The sequence below is a fragment of the Nycticebus coucang genome, chromosome 1 (assembly GCF_027406575.1).
Source record: "Nycticebus coucang isolate mNycCou1 chromosome 1, mNycCou1.pri, whole genome shotgun sequence".
Lineage (NCBI taxonomy): Eukaryota > Metazoa > Chordata > Mammalia > Primates > Lorisidae > Nycticebus > Nycticebus coucang.
This window is the reverse complement of record NC_069780.1, coordinates 154,814,888-154,830,332: the sequence shown is the minus strand read 5'-3', so window position 1 is coordinate 154,830,332 and position 15,445 is coordinate 154,814,888. Positions and strand designations below refer to the sequence as shown.

Here is a 15,445-nt window from a genome sequence, read left to right as displayed (position 1 = left end):
CCACCAGCCCCAGGGTATGTGGCCAGCATCCTAACCACCGAGCTATGAGCGCCGAGCCAGAAATCCTATTAATGTGCTTTCTTACTCCAGATTGGCTCGTATTTTGGTAGCGTGCTGTGTTCAGTTGATGTGGATAATGACACCATTACAGATGTGCTCTTAGTGGGTGCGCCAATGTACATGAATGACCTAAAGAAAGAAGAAGGGAGAGTCTACCTGTTCACTGTCATAAAGGTAAAAATACATACATTAAACCAACAATTTAACTTGCTTTAGTATTGATAAAGTTAATCTGCATTTGGAAAGGAAATGTATCATTACTGAATGATAGTTGATTTGTATAAATAGTATAGTTTATATATTATCATTTTGGAGGATATGATCATTAAGTTATCATTATTAAAAATCACATTTAAAAGCGTAACTAAAGTTTAATGTATAGTGTACTGCCATTTTCCATGAGAAGTCCTTTGAATGTATATTTTCTTACATGAGTAAAAGCGTGAGAAATTTATATAATTTTTAAAATATACACATAAACATTTGTGTATTTTTGTAATACCACATGCAAATTTTGCTGTAAAGAGATAACAAGGGGCGGCACCTGTGGCTCAGTGAGTAGGGCGCCAGCCCCATATACCGAGGGTGGTGGGTTCAAACCCAGCCCCAGCCAAACTGCAACAAAAAAATAGCTGGGCATTGTGGCGGGCGCCTGTGGTCCCAGCTGCTTGGGAGGCTGAGGCAAGAGAATCACATAAGCCCAAGAGCTGGAGGTTGCTGTGAGCCATGTGACGCCACGGCACTCTACCGAGGGCAGTAAAGTTAGACTCTGTCTCTACAAAAAAAATAAATAAATAAATAAAAAGAGATAACAAGAACAGGGCAATACTACCTTGCTGTCAATTTACAGTGAAAAAGACAAATTGTACCACCCACTTTGGAAACCTCCATCTGGTCCCAGATGCTTTCTGCATTACTTCATCAAAAATGCATTGTTTATAAATGAGGTGAAGGCTACATTAACGAGTTTGATGTAAGCATTCCTAATTGTATATAAAATCAGCACATTGTACCCCACAAAGGCATCAATGTAGACATGATCTATGTGTTTATGACTTAATAAAAAATAAAAAAATAAATGTGCTGTGGACAGCCTCACTGATTAAAAAAAAAATGCATTGTTTAGTGTAACATTTAAGTATACATCCAACTCTTGAAATCTCCAGTCCTTGCAAATGAAGCTTAGCATATTTTAACATCGAAAAGCAGTTTTTCCAGCTTGCAAACCGAATGCTGTAAATCTATTCACATAAGCAGAGATGGTCAGTGACATCCAGAATGAAAACTGAGTTAAAGTCACAAGTTAACAGAGACAATTAGGTGACACTAGAGGGGAAAGGATGGGGACAGAGAAGCTGATGGCGTAATACAGCAAGTATTATGCTCGGTTGTTGTGATAGTTTGTCCCACCTTATTTATTTAAATTAATGTAAAATAACACAATTTAAAGCAATTATACGTACAAAGGTTTAATTGAGAGTACAATAAAGGAAGGCTATCTTGTTTAAAAACTTATAAAAAGTCCCAGCTTTTTAAATGTTTCTTGCTTGTCACACATGCTGGATTATCAATAACTGTTGAAGATGAAAAGATCTAATACTTTATCAAAAAGTAACAAATTAATTTCTACAAGATTAGGAGAAAAAAATCAACCCTGACCCAGTTTCATGGTTGAGGACTGTTACTTTCTTGTGAAGTCATGAAATAATTTCCAAACTTAATTGCAAAATCTGAAGGGCAAAAAATGTGGGTTTTACAAGAAAATGCCTTTTCTTTGGGGCATAACTATAGTGTTTCTATAATGGGATAGTAACAATTTCATTTTCCACTTACTGTACCATTATAATTATTCCCTATTCAGTAATTTTTAAATTAAGTCTAAATTAAGATATTGTGTCTTATTTTGTTTCGTGTCTACTTAATTTCATTTAAGATATTAGTTTATTTTTACCAGAAAATGTCTAAATCATAAAGTTTATAAACAGGTGAACGTACTAATATTGAGGGGAAATGAAGACAAAGGAAGGTTCAGTTACAGTAAAGAAAATTACCTCCTTTCACCTTGGTTTATGAGCAAGTATCCTATGGCCTTACTTATTGAAATTCTTATTTATAATTCTCATCAGAAATAGAGAATTTTTAATCCTCCATTCAAAACACTATCCACTTTTAATGTATTAAAAATTGAATTTTGAATTCTCAGTTCAAAACACTATCCACTTTTAATGTATTAAAAATTAGTTACCAATTGCTGTGTAACTTGCTTCAAACAAGTTATGGAGTTTGCTTTAACCATCCTTCTTCCCCCTTGCAAGGGCATCTTGAGTCAGCACCAATTTCTTGAAGGCCCAGAGGGCATTGAAAATGCCCGATTTGGTTCAGCGATTGCAGCTCTTTCAGACATCAACATGGATGGTTTGAATGATGTGATTGTTGGTTCACCATTAGAAAATCAGAACTCAGGAGCTGTGTATATTTACAATGGTCATCAGGGCACTGTTCGCACGAAGTATTCCCAGGTAACCCATGAGCCACATCGTCATGTATTTCCATGTGAGTAGCATCATATTAGAGGTAGAGTATCATGTAGAGCATCAAGTCATCTCTCTTATCTCACAACTTCATTCATTCACTCAACAAATGTCTAGTGAGCATCTACTATGTGGCCAATTATAATACTATTCTAGTCTCTGGGTGCTGTAAGAATAGGACAGACTGAATTCTGCTCCTATGGACCTTACATTTTAATATAGGACACAAATGAAAAAAAAGATAAAAATTAATAAGATAAGGTATTCCAGATAGTAATAAAGATAAATAAGGTAAAGTGTTCCAGATACTAATGAAGGCTAAGGAATTTTTTTCAAAGAGAAAGGAAACTAAAATAAGGGGTAAGATTTTAGGGATGGAAGTATCAGGTGGCTAAAAAGCTGACTTTATTTTTTTTAATTTATTTTTGTTGTTGTTGTTCAGTTGTCGTTATTGTTTTAGCTGGCCTGGGCCAGGTTAGAACCCCCCTCCAGCATTGGTGTATGTGTCTGGCAACCTACCCACTGAGCTATGGGTGCCTCCCTGAAAAGCTGACTATAGATGGCCTCCCTCAGTAGGCAAATTTGGAATAAGACTTGAAGGAAAAGAGCTAAAATAGGAATCTGGATCTGAACTTGCATCCACTCTTTCCCAGTTCACTGGTCTTTTCTGTTGTTTGTTATTTTATGTTTAGGAGTCATGCTGTTTCCTCCATGAAATTGTGTCTGCAAGAATGATCCAAGAGATCAGATTAGAGAAAGATTGAGAAAACAGTGGAATTCTGTGAGAATAAGGACAACTTGTAAAATGACCATATAGAGAATATAATAATCCAGTGTAGAGGCTGCCATTTTTCTGGATCAGCTTCAGTGCACTCTAATTTGTATATCAAATTTTTCTCTTTTAGAAAATCTTGGGATCTGATGGAGCCTTTAGGAGCCATCTCCAGTACTTTGGGAGATCCTTGGATGGCTATGGAGATTTAAATGGAGATTCCATCACTGATGTGTCCATTGGTGCATTTGGACAAGTGGTTCAACTCTGGTGAGTCAGTGAGAACCAGACACAAACTAGCTAATCATGGATGACCTACCAAGAAGTAGAATAGATGGCTTCGCTGATACTGTGGGAATGCTACACACAATATGTAAGACTATGGGGAATTTATGTATCATAGTTTCAGAAAGGAAGAAATATGTTTTTCCCGGTAGAGAAAAAAATATACATATTTTTCTCTTCTTGGAGTAAAATTTCTCTTCTTTATATGGTAAAAAGAAACAGTGCATCCAACACACAAAGCCCTTGCTATCTAGGGTATTTCTAAATGTTATCTTCTGTAAACAGGCTTACTTCAGCTTACAGAAAGAAAACCTCATGGGAGTGCACTCAAAATACTAAAAATTCAGTCTCAGCACCTATAGCTCAGCAGCTAGGGCACCAGCCACATGTATTGGAGCTGGTGGGTTCAAACCCAGCCTGGGCCTGCCAAACAACAATGATAACTACAACCAAAAAATAGCTGGGCATTGTGGTGGGCACCTGTAGTCCCAGCTCCTTGGGAGGCTGAGGCAAGAAAATCACTTAAGCCCAAGAGTTTGAGGTTGCTGTGAGCTCTGACACCATGGCACTCTAGCCAGGGTGACCCCTTGAGACTCTGTCTCAAAAAAAATAAATAATAAATACTGAAAATTCAGACTGCACAAGTAAAGTGTAACTTGCTATGTGACTAAAAGTTATATTTTAAAATTACTAGTCCTAAACAAGAAGCCATTATTTAGGCTCAGTTTACTTCTCAGTGACCTCCATAGGAGTTAGAGATCGGAGGGGACAATTACGTATTCAAAAGTCATGTGATTCAAAGTCAAAAATAAGTACGTTGGGGTGGTAAGAGAATAGAAACAGAAAGAAATTGATTACTTGATCAAGAGTCCCCATTCCTTCATTTTTATCTGTTAAAAAATGTGCTTTAAATGTTCAAATATGTCAAGGACAGAAAAACATTATTCACTGATGTTTTGTGATTTATGAGTGTAGTGATACTATTTACAAATGTCATTTGTGCTTTTAAAGAATGAAAAGCATTGATTTTATTGCAGAATGAATAAACCTTTATATGGAGAAAATAAAACTCAAGAATAATATTTAAGACTTTAGAAAAGAAGAAAATATATGCACCTAACCAAATCAGTTAAAATCACTTAAGGGTAGCATACTGATAGTAAGTACAGAGTGTGACATAATATAATAATACGGCTGATTTTTACACAATTGTATCACACCTCTCAGTGAGCGTTGCAGTAGGCTTCACACATCGTAGGCTGTTTGTTTACTAGATTACGACACTCCTTCATATGGTCAGTGACGGCCAAACTTTTCTCTTTGGAGGCAGATTTGATTCTTCAAAAAAGTCAAGATGCACAAAATCAAATCAATATACTAAGATGACCAGTCAAGCTAGGTTAATGACATTTTGTAGTCACCTTTCTGGGCAATCCCTTGAAAACAATTTTACACCATATTTAATTCAATGGCATCTCTACTGGAATAAGCACTCAGTCTCTCAAAGAAAGCATTCACGTAGACATTTTCAATCTTATAACTTTAAGGACATGTTGGATTTGTTGTTAAAAGTTTTATGAATGCTTATTAGGGGGCCTGATATATACACACATTTTTCAATTGACTACCATCCTCCAGATGGTACCTGAAATTTTTTATTTTTTTGAGACAGAGTCTCACTCTGATACCCCGGGTAGAGTGCTATGGCATCATAGCCCACAGCAACCTCAAACTCTTGGGCTTGAGCAAACCTCTGACCTCACCCTCCAGAGTAGCTGGGCCTACAGGTGTCCATCACAACACCTGGCTAATTTTTGTATTTTTTTTTTAGTAGAGATGGGGGTCTTACTCTTGCTCAGAATGATGGCCAATTCTCGACGTCAAGCATTCCATGTGCCTTGGTCTCCCAGAGTGTTTGGATTACGGGTGTGAGCCACAGTGCCCAGCCATGGTACCTGAAATTTTTAAAAAATGTTTTCTATCAGGCTGGGTATGGTGGCTCATGCCTATAATCCTAGCACTTTGGGAAGCCGAAGTGGGTGAATTGCTTGAGCTCAGGAGTTCAAGATAAGCCTGAGCAAGAGCAAGACCCCATCTCTAAAAATAGCGAGAGATTGTGGTAGACACCTAAAGTCCCAGCTACTCGGGAGAATGAGACAAGAGAATCACTTGAGCCCAAGAGTTTGAGGTTGCTGTGAGCTGTGAAGCCATGGTATTCTACTGAGGGTGACAAAGTGAGACTTTGTTTCAAAAAAAAAAAAAAGTTTTCTATGTCTTCTTGCAGTACTTTCCAAAACAGTAAAATTACTAATCACTACTTGCTATTTTGAAAATAGTCGAGGGCATACACAGGGAGGGAGTCGTTATGATGAAGAATACATCCCACTGGCACAAGAATTAGGAGACCATGACTTCTGATGTCTCACTGACTAGCACTCAGTAAAGTTCTAAGTCCCCAAATGTTTTTGTGCCTTGGACTTTTTTATTGATAAGACAGAGGCAATATTTGACTCTTCGGTAAGACAGAGGCAAAATTTGTTCTGTCTATTTCACAGGAGCATTGCAAGAAGCACATGAGGCCGTGTGTCAAATATCTATAGGGCTGAGCCAGGGCCAGAAATCTGGAGCACCCTGTAGCTGCCTCATCCTTTTTCTGGTGGCTGTCCAGTTGCCACCGTTACAGCTGTATGCCACTCCTCAAAGAATCCCACCCAGCCACTAAGGCAGCAGGAAAACAGCCGCAACCACACTCCTCAGCCCTGCCACCTCCACCCTCCCACTTTCTCTCTCCCCTAACTGAGAAGGGTGAAGAGCCCTGCTACCAGCTGGCAAAACAGGACAGAGACCGTGACTTTGCACTTCACTTGCAAAGAGGTTGCAGATGCCTCTCCCACACTCATGCATGTGTTTGTTTAGTAAAAAATATTCTGTGTGGATTGTGCTGGTGATACAGTCACAAACAAAAGACATTATCTCTGCCTGTCATCTTAGAGCTTACAAATACAAAATACTACTAACGTGTTTAGACAAAGAGTAGAGAGAGAAATTCCGCAACACCAGCACTGGGTCATCTATCTAACGGTCATAATATATAGGCACTCAGAAATCATGTCTATGCTTTCATTTCTTTCTTCCAGGTCACAGAGTATTGCTGATGTCGCTGTAGAAGCTTCATTCACACCAGAAAAAATCACTTTGTTCAACAAGAATGCTCAGATAGTCCTCAAACTCTGCTTCAGTGCCAAGTTTAGACCTCCTAAGGAAAACAGTCAAGTGGGTGAGTAGAGCTGACTTAATCTGTGCAGAGACGGTTTGCTTTATATGGCATAACCTATATCGTGGTTAGTAGATCAAGAAAAATAAGGGGCATTAGTTGCCTAAACTTAAATTGCCACACATTTGAGGTGCCCGAGAATAGTTCATCAGTTCTGGAAGGTTTGTTTAGATCTTCCTCCTCATCTCTAGTAGGTGACATTCTGCTGCAGAAAGATGTCATCGTGAAGACGTAATCAAGGGCCCTCTCAACCCTGTCCTTTAAGTTTCTCATACCCACAGTTCCCTTGTTTAAAATCTACAGATTACTCTGGACTTCTGCTAGTTATAAACTAGTAACCAATATTTCACTATGCTGTGATCTAGATAGGGTGTGGTTAGTAAAACATCAAGTACTGTCTTGCTGTTAAGGAATTAGTAAATATGAAGTAATAAAAGAAAAAATGGAAAGCACTACTACATAATGGGTGCCCAGTGTTTTAAACTTTCTAATAATACAGAGTAATAAGAATCTGAGTTGTGTCCCATCAGACAGGGGTGGGTGAGGAAAACAGTGCAGGCAAGGGTCAGCAGGAACTGTCCTCTCTCCCTTGGGCTCATCAAGTCGTCGTTCACGATCTGGCTGAGGTCCTGTGTCCTCTTTGAAGCGATTTCTAACCACTCTGTCTCACGTTCATTGTCCTGCCCCAGTTATCTCAACATTCTTAATATGTATCATGCAATTTAACATTCGATACAAAGACACCTTCTTTCCTTTGCTCCTTTTTCATAACTCCTAATCCCTCTTCCTTTTCCACTCCCACTGCTTCACTTAACTAGCCTAAAAAAAAAAAGAAGAAATAGGCTAATCCTTCCTCTTTCATATTTTGACTCCAAACTTCAGAAATTATAGTTCCTACGGGTATTTCGTGAAATGGCAAATAAATAAGCTAACTTAAAGGCTGAAAATAAAGAAGCAGGTTATTGGCTACAATCATACCATGATATAAATCAAGTAAGAACACACAGCAGAAGTTAGATTCACATCTCGGCACACTTTTCATATTTTCCTACTTTCCACATTCATTTGGAAGTGCTCCTTTCAAGTGTTCACAAATTAACCCAGCTTTGAGTAGCGTATCCAACCGAGTAGCCATGATAGTTAAATCAGAACAGGACCTGTTGCTGTGTAAACACAGGTGGCTAGTCTGCCTGAAAGATTGACTTGGAACGTATCTCAGCTGGCAGGAATGGCTGGCTGGGCAGCTCTCCTGGCCCTGAGCAGAGATGTGCCTCGTGGATCTTTCCGACTATACTTCACTCCCCGTGCCGCTGCACACTCAAAAGTTCTACTTTCAGAGAATTTCTTTCCTCGACCAGCTGCCGAGGGTCTCTGGCATTTTTACTGTCAGGCATCTACCCCCTTTGAATCTTTTTCCTGGATGTGTTCAGATCCCCACAAACAAGCCAAATGAAACGATTGTGAGATCAGCAGTCACTTCATCATGTGTTCCTAGGGTTTTCCTCACCATCCCCTGTCTGATGAGACACAATTCAAACTCGCATTATTCTGCATTATTAGAAAGTTTAAAACACTGGCACGTGTTATTGCGTTTACACATTACTGTGTCTGGCAAAATGTGTGAATAATGTGTAAATAATACGGAAAATCTTCACCACTATGAAAAGTGAATTTATAAAGCATATGGTTTCTATTATTTATTGTATCAGGTGCACATTCCAGTTTAAGATGAATAACAAAAAATTAATGTATTGCCTAGGAGGCGATAGGTCATTTTTACCAAGCTACTTGAAAAAAATGTAAAAGTATTACCATGTGTGGTAACTTTGTCCTGACAATAGTCACCTCCTGACCATTGTTTTTCCTTTGCATCATTTTCACCACTTACTGTTAGTTCATATTTTTTGTTCATTTTTTATGTCCTATTTCATCTATCTTTCTTGGCCTCTATACATGCTCCCTAGTAGATATTTTAAAGGTAAAATGCAGGATTTCTGTTTTAGAAGTATATTCAACCTGTGAAACATTGAATATTATAAAATAAGATAGAGTAACCCCAAAGAAGTTAGTTGAGACTATGAATAGCAGCAGATGTCCCCCCGTAATTTTGGACATGTGGCTAGTGGACTTCAGTTGAAGGTGATGATTCTAATAGTTTGGACATTTGCTACTGACATTCGTTTATACCACATAATTATTCTTCATGGCTTAGTGTTACTATCCCTGTTATATAGACAAGGAAAAAGAGGCTCAAAGAGGTTAAGTAAATTGCGTAAGTCACGGAGCTCATTAACTCCGTCTGGTTCAAATCTAAGTGATTCAGTGTTGCGTGCATTTTCTCATGTAAGCTGCTAGAAAATGCCTGAACATGTTGCCTTAGAGTGTATCGCTTAATTCTCACAATAACAGTTAATCCTTACAATGGCATAGAAAGAGAAAGAACATGGGCTCTTTTTTTTTTAATTCCCAAATTTTATTTCTGAGCATGACCTACCTGTGTGACATTTGCCTCTTTTATTCTAGTTCATAGTAAGATAACAATATCTACTTTCCAGGTTTATTACAAACCTTTCGTAGTATGTGAGAACGTGTTGGATTGCAGGCAGTCAATAACTGTTCTTTTCCTTTTTCTGTATCTCCATGCTATGGAAGATGAAACCGATGTTTGAGTGAGTAATTTGCCCAAGTTCATCCAGTAAGTTTCCTGATGGCAAGTTCCATGTTCTTTCCACTGCCCCAAGCCATGTTTCTCTGAATCATGTTTCTGTGTATTGACAGTCAACTAGACCATATCGGAGCTAGAATTACAAACGCCGTGGTTCACTATCCACCACTGTAAAGACTTCCCATATTTTCTTAAAGTCAGGTACTTAGGCCAAGAAGACACAGTAGAGCAGGGATGCTGTTTCCTCATAAGTTCAACTGTAATAACATTTCTTTATGGTTTTATCGCAGCCATTATGTGTAACATCTCACTTGATGCAGATGGATTTTCATCAAGAGTAACCTCCAGGGGGTTATTTAAAGAAAATAATGAAAGGTGCCTGCAGAAGACCATGGTAGTAAATCAGGCACAGAGCTGCTCTGAGCACATCCTTCAGATACAGGTGAGGCCTCTGGCCGTCATCTCTTTTCACCTCATTTCTTCTTAAAGTCTAATGAAAGGTGAAAGTCTAAAGCGTATGAATTAAAAAGTGCTTGCCCTTCTAAGGAATACCTTCGCTGTCTAATTCCATCAACAGGAGGCATATTTCCCTTCTGCTAATACTGATGATCACATTCTATTATTATGTACGTCAGTAGTGTTAAATTTTATTTGGAATTGCAACTGAAAGGGCTGGAAATTAGATTCTGAAAGAAATCAAAGAAAAAGTTTGACAGAGAGAACTTTCCATTGGCCCTAAATTTTATTTTGACATTTTCCTATCAGGGAAAAGTGTCATGCACTTTTAAGCTACTGAAAAAGATCATCTCAACTGTGGTTTCCACTATTAAAGTTGACATAGATGAAGTCTGGTGGATTATGAGGTAAAAATTATTCACTCTAATCTTATGTCATAATGACTGTCATTCACATGAAGTTTGAAAATCTCCCAAGTAGGAAAAATGCTTTTCAGGAGAAAACCTCCAGCAGGAAATTTATTTTATAAATTACATGGATATTTCCCCTTAGAAACCACATAACAGTATTTAAAATAGCAATTTACTCAGGAAACCACTTTTAAAAAGAGCTATTTAAGTACTTTCCTAAAATATGGTTCTCAGAGTTTAAGATGCAAAAGAATAGCCAAGAAAACTTTTATAGAGTCCATAGGCTGGGTCCCAACACCAGAAATTTAGGTTGGAGGGTTCAAGGAATATGCAGGTTTAAGGGGCACCCAGATATTTCTGATGTAGATGGACGGTACAGAGATGATACTTCAAGAAATGTTAAGAGTTGGAAAAACATAAAAGTTAATGGTTAGATGAATTAAAATCAATTTTTTAATTTTTTGTTCAATTTGAAGGTTGTTTGTAAAGACTTTTTTGTTGTTAAGGTGCCAATTATAGATTCTTTACAGGGCAAAAAAAGATGGTTTCCATTCTCTCCCATCCTGTGCTAAGTGGTGGATCAAATCATACTTATAATCCATATCGGGGGAGTGAAGACAGCCAGCTCTTGGATTGTTGTCACACCCTCTAATTCCTATTGCCAAGATTTAAGAGTCCTTACGTGTTCTGGCCAAATCTCTGGAAGAGAAAATTAACCTAGAAGGGAAGGTGCCCTGGGCTGGCTGTCAGGTAACGGACTTCCTTCCTTGGTTATAGCCTGATTCTGCTCCACACAATCTGATGAATGTGCTAAACTCTGATAAAAACAGCCAAGCCTGTTTTTTTTTTTTAAAACAACAACAACAAAACCCATTTTATTATTTGATATCAAGGCCAGTTAAAATCCATCCTATGTGCTAAGGCTGCAGCCAGTTCAAGAAGCAGCTCCTCTTGGTCAAAGAACTGCCCCGTGGATAGGTCCCCAAAGGGCTCAACACTTTGGACAAAGTCCTACCTGGGGATGGATTAAACAATACTGAAAATACCACTTCTCAGGAAAAGGCAAATTAGGATTTTAAGGTTTATCATGTGTAAAGACATGGTTCTTTCCTGACAAGAACTGAGAAATGGCTTGCAAGATGGCTGAACAACTTCCTCAACCCCGTATTGGCAGTCTTACATTTTCATTAGACAGAAAGCCTCAAAAAGTAGAAGGGCCCATGACTTCTGGAATGCTGCAAATCCCCAGCGCTCTGTCCTGGAGGCAAAGTGGAGGAGCAGTACTTGTAGGTGGAAAGGGCTGGATTTGATGACTTTCGAGTGATACATGCATCCTCTTTTTTTTTTTATTTTTTTATTAATATTAGATCATAGCTGTGTACATTAATGCAATCATGGGACACCATGCACTGGTTTTATAAACATTTCGACACATTTTCATCACACAGGTTAACATAGCCTTCCTGGCATTTTCTTAGTTATTGTGTTAAGGCAATCATATTCTGCATTCACTAAGTTTCACATGTACCCTTGTAAGATGCACCGCAGGTGTAATTATATGGGAAAGGAGTGATGCAGATCCTAACAGCTACGGCCAAAAGTCGGGGTGTTTAATTTAGGATGTGGGGGTCACATTTATCAGATTGTGTGGAGCAGAATCAGGTTATGACCAAGGAAGGAAGTCCATTACCTGACAGCCAGCCCAGGGCACCTTCCCTTCTAAATTAATTTTCTCTTCCAGAGATTTGGCCATAACACGTAAGGACTCTTAAATCTTGGCAATAGGAATTAGAGGGTGTGACAATCCAAGTGCTGGGTACTGACAGATGCGTCTTTTAAGCATTAAAACTGTAAATAATATCCAGCCATTACATTTACTTGCATAGGAATAATGAGATTACTGATGAGCTTAACTAAGAATCCCTGTTTCAGATTTTTTACTGGACTCAAGTTACCTGAAGTTTCTTGCAATAGAGAGGCTAAAAACAATTAGGACAGAAGAGAAGCAAGAATCTTGACATTCAAAACAAGGATATTCTACATAATTGAGGGCTCTGTTCTTAATTATAAACACATTTGTGGTCATTTTATTGTTTTAAAACTACCATGCCCTAATAAATTTGTGTGTGTATGTGTGTTTAGGAGCCCTCTGATGTTGTGAACCCTTTGGATCTGCGTGTGGACATCAGTCTGGAAAACCCTGGCACTAGCCCTGCCCTCGAAGCCTACTCTGAGACGGCCAAAGTCTTTAGTGTAAGCACAGCTTGCCTACCCTTCCTGGATTTAGACTGGCTATTCAAATTTCACAGTCACTGTAGCAGTGTTTGGAAGATACTTAGGACATAGCCTTCAAATTCTTAATTTTGTAAATGCAATACAATTGCATATGTGTTCACTTCACTGGTGTTTTAGTTCCATGAAGGCAGCGATTTTTGTCTTTCTGGTTCACTGCTCTATTTCCAGCCCCTAGAGCAGTGCCTGACCCACTGGAGGTGTTTAATAAATATTTGCTGAAGAAATAAATAAAAACAAAGCAAACATTCTGTGCTCACACCCACTTAAAAAATTAAAATATTATCAGTACCTATGAAGCTCGTGTGTACTCCCCCATCACATCTACTTTCGTCTGTTAATCATGATCTTGAACTTCGTGCTTATCAATGATTTTCTTTATGATGTTGCTCAACGTTGGCTGATTTTATGTTTTATGTAAATGGATTTATAGGATATGTATTCTTCTAAAATTGACTTTTTCGACCCAAGAGCAAATGGATCTCTTTTCCTTCTTTGTAGATTCCTTTCCATAAAGACTGTGGTGATGATGGACTTTGCATCTCTGATCTAATCCTGAATGTCCAACAATTGCCAGCTGCTCAGTAAGTTTTATTTTAAAGCCCAATGTAACATGTAGAAATAAAAGTCACAATAATAAAAGTCTCAATAATAGATTACTTTATTCAAAAAAACGTTTATGGAGTTTCTTCCTACAAAAGAAACATTCATAACTAGTAAAGACTTTTAAAAACTAAATTTCAATTTCCACCATCCACACAGGAATAAAACAATAAGAAATATAAAATTATCTTTATTTGAATGGTTTCTTTCTCTCGAATGCAATAGTAACAAAGAAGAAAACCCAGTGGCATTTACTTATTTATTGTCATTATCACTTGATCGATGGTTTATTATTAAGCAATTTTCTCAGTATTCCCAAGAAATCTGAAGAGTATATACTTTTTAAATGAGTAAAGGTTTTTGAATACTGGCATTTTTAAAAATCCTAATGACTTTCTTTTTTCTCCTTTTTATTTTTAACAGAGAACAACCCTTTATTGTCAGCAACCAAAACAAAAGGTTAACATTCTTAGTAACACTGAAAAACAAAAGGGAAAGTGCATACAACACTGGGATTGTTGTGGAGTTTTCAGAAAACTTATTTTTTGCTTCATCCTCCATGTCGGTATGTGATGACGGCCTGCACTCACACGACCGCTGTGTTTCAGACTAGTTATCTCTCTTCTCCACATCCTCTGTGTCAGGGGTCCTCAAACTACGGCCCGCGGGCCACATGCGGCGGTATGATTGTATTTGTTCCTGTTTGTGTTTTTACTTCAAAATAAGATATGTGCAGTGTGCATAGGAATTTGTTCATAGGTTTGTGTTTTTTTTTAAACTATAGTCTGGCCCTCCAAAGGTCTGAGGGACAGTGAACTGGACCCCTGTTTAAAAAGTTTGAGGACCCCTGCATGTTATCTGAAGGAACACCTTAACTCTCAGCATGATCCCTCCTAACTTTGTGGCTTCTGAATAGTTAAGCCACATGAGAACATCGTCTGGCTCTGTTTCTAGGCCAGCTCTGCTTCACAGTTTGGGTCAGTTTTTCCTTTACTCTGAAACTTGGCAGCAGCAGCCAGATACTCCTATAACTCCTCTCGAGCCTTCTGTGAGATGAGGCTGCCACGATCCACACAGATGCTGTGCACTTGCTCCAAGCCATTTGAGTTCCAAAGCTTCGTTGGAGCTCTGCAACCACAGCTCTGGCTACTGCCAGGATCATGCATTCCAGCACAGCCAGTTAATCATGTTGACTTGATCACTATTCCAGGAACACACTTGACCATGAGGGCTCCCTGGTCCTTCCTCTACTGCCAAGCAATGAAGAGGAAAAAGGAGAGAAGGAAAAGTTGAGATTTTCCAAACGAGTTAATTGATTAAATGATTAAACGGTGGTTTCATTTGGTTCAAAGTTAACATGTTAATACGAACTTAATCGATCTAGAGTCCTAAACCTAGGACTCTGGCATTTACACCTGTGCCGAATGGCAACTACTTTATTTTAAACTTGAAGAAAACTAAAAAAGATACTTTAAATTATTGAAAATATAAATACCAATATATGATTTTGTTTTCTTCGCTCAAAAATGTAAGTTTCAAATATATTGAGAGAGAGGTTTTCCTAAAAAAGCATTTCTGAATATTGGATTAAAGTTCTTCATGTTGCTGAAATATAAAATCTATGATTTCTTTCTGAGAAAAAAATTCTAGTATTTAATCTCTTTTTTTTTTTGACCTGAGTTCATATCCTGGTTATCTTTAGGGTTAGTAATGAAATCAGGATATTAGCCACCAGGACAGTAGACAAATTCAATTCCTAAGGGCTAATGAAAGTATTTCGATGTGAACCACCCTTAGTGCTGCAGTGTTCCTGTACCCCTTTCACCGACCACACACACACACACACACACACACACACACACACACACGTTGTATGCTGTTTGATCATTGTTGTTTCCGTGGTCTCGTTTAGGTGGATGGGACAGAAGTAACCTGCCAGGTTGCTTCCTCTCAGAAGTCTGTCACCTGCGGCGTAGGCTACCCTGCTTTAAAGAGAGGTCAGCAGGTACGACTTGCATGTCATCCTCAAATTCACTCGTGTGAATTTACCAACATAAATCCTCTGTGTTAGAGATCATCATTTGATAGGCATTACCA

General features: G+C 38.3%; 1 protein-coding gene across 1 annotated transcript in view; it reads left to right on the top strand.

Annotated features, from left to right (window-relative positions):
• Nucleotides 1-15,445, top strand: part of ITGA2 (integrin subunit alpha 2) — a 118,989-nt gene that overhangs the window by 78,448 nt on the left and 25,096 nt on the right. Inside the window, exons 13-21 of the mRNA XM_053590783.1 lie at nt 91-234; nt 2,376-2,579; nt 3,497-3,633; nt 6,786-6,925; nt 9,878-10,029; nt 12,596-12,706; nt 13,247-13,329; nt 13,772-13,913; nt 15,261-15,353. Of these exons, the coding sequence (XP_053446758.1) occupies nt 91-234; nt 2,376-2,579; nt 3,497-3,633; nt 6,786-6,925; nt 9,878-10,029; nt 12,596-12,706; nt 13,247-13,329; nt 13,772-13,913; nt 15,261-15,353 (1,206 nt within the window). The remainder of the gene's footprint in view (nt 1-90; nt 235-2,375; nt 2,580-3,496; nt 3,634-6,785; nt 6,926-9,877; nt 10,030-12,595; nt 12,707-13,246; nt 13,330-13,771; nt 13,914-15,260; nt 15,354-15,445) is intronic.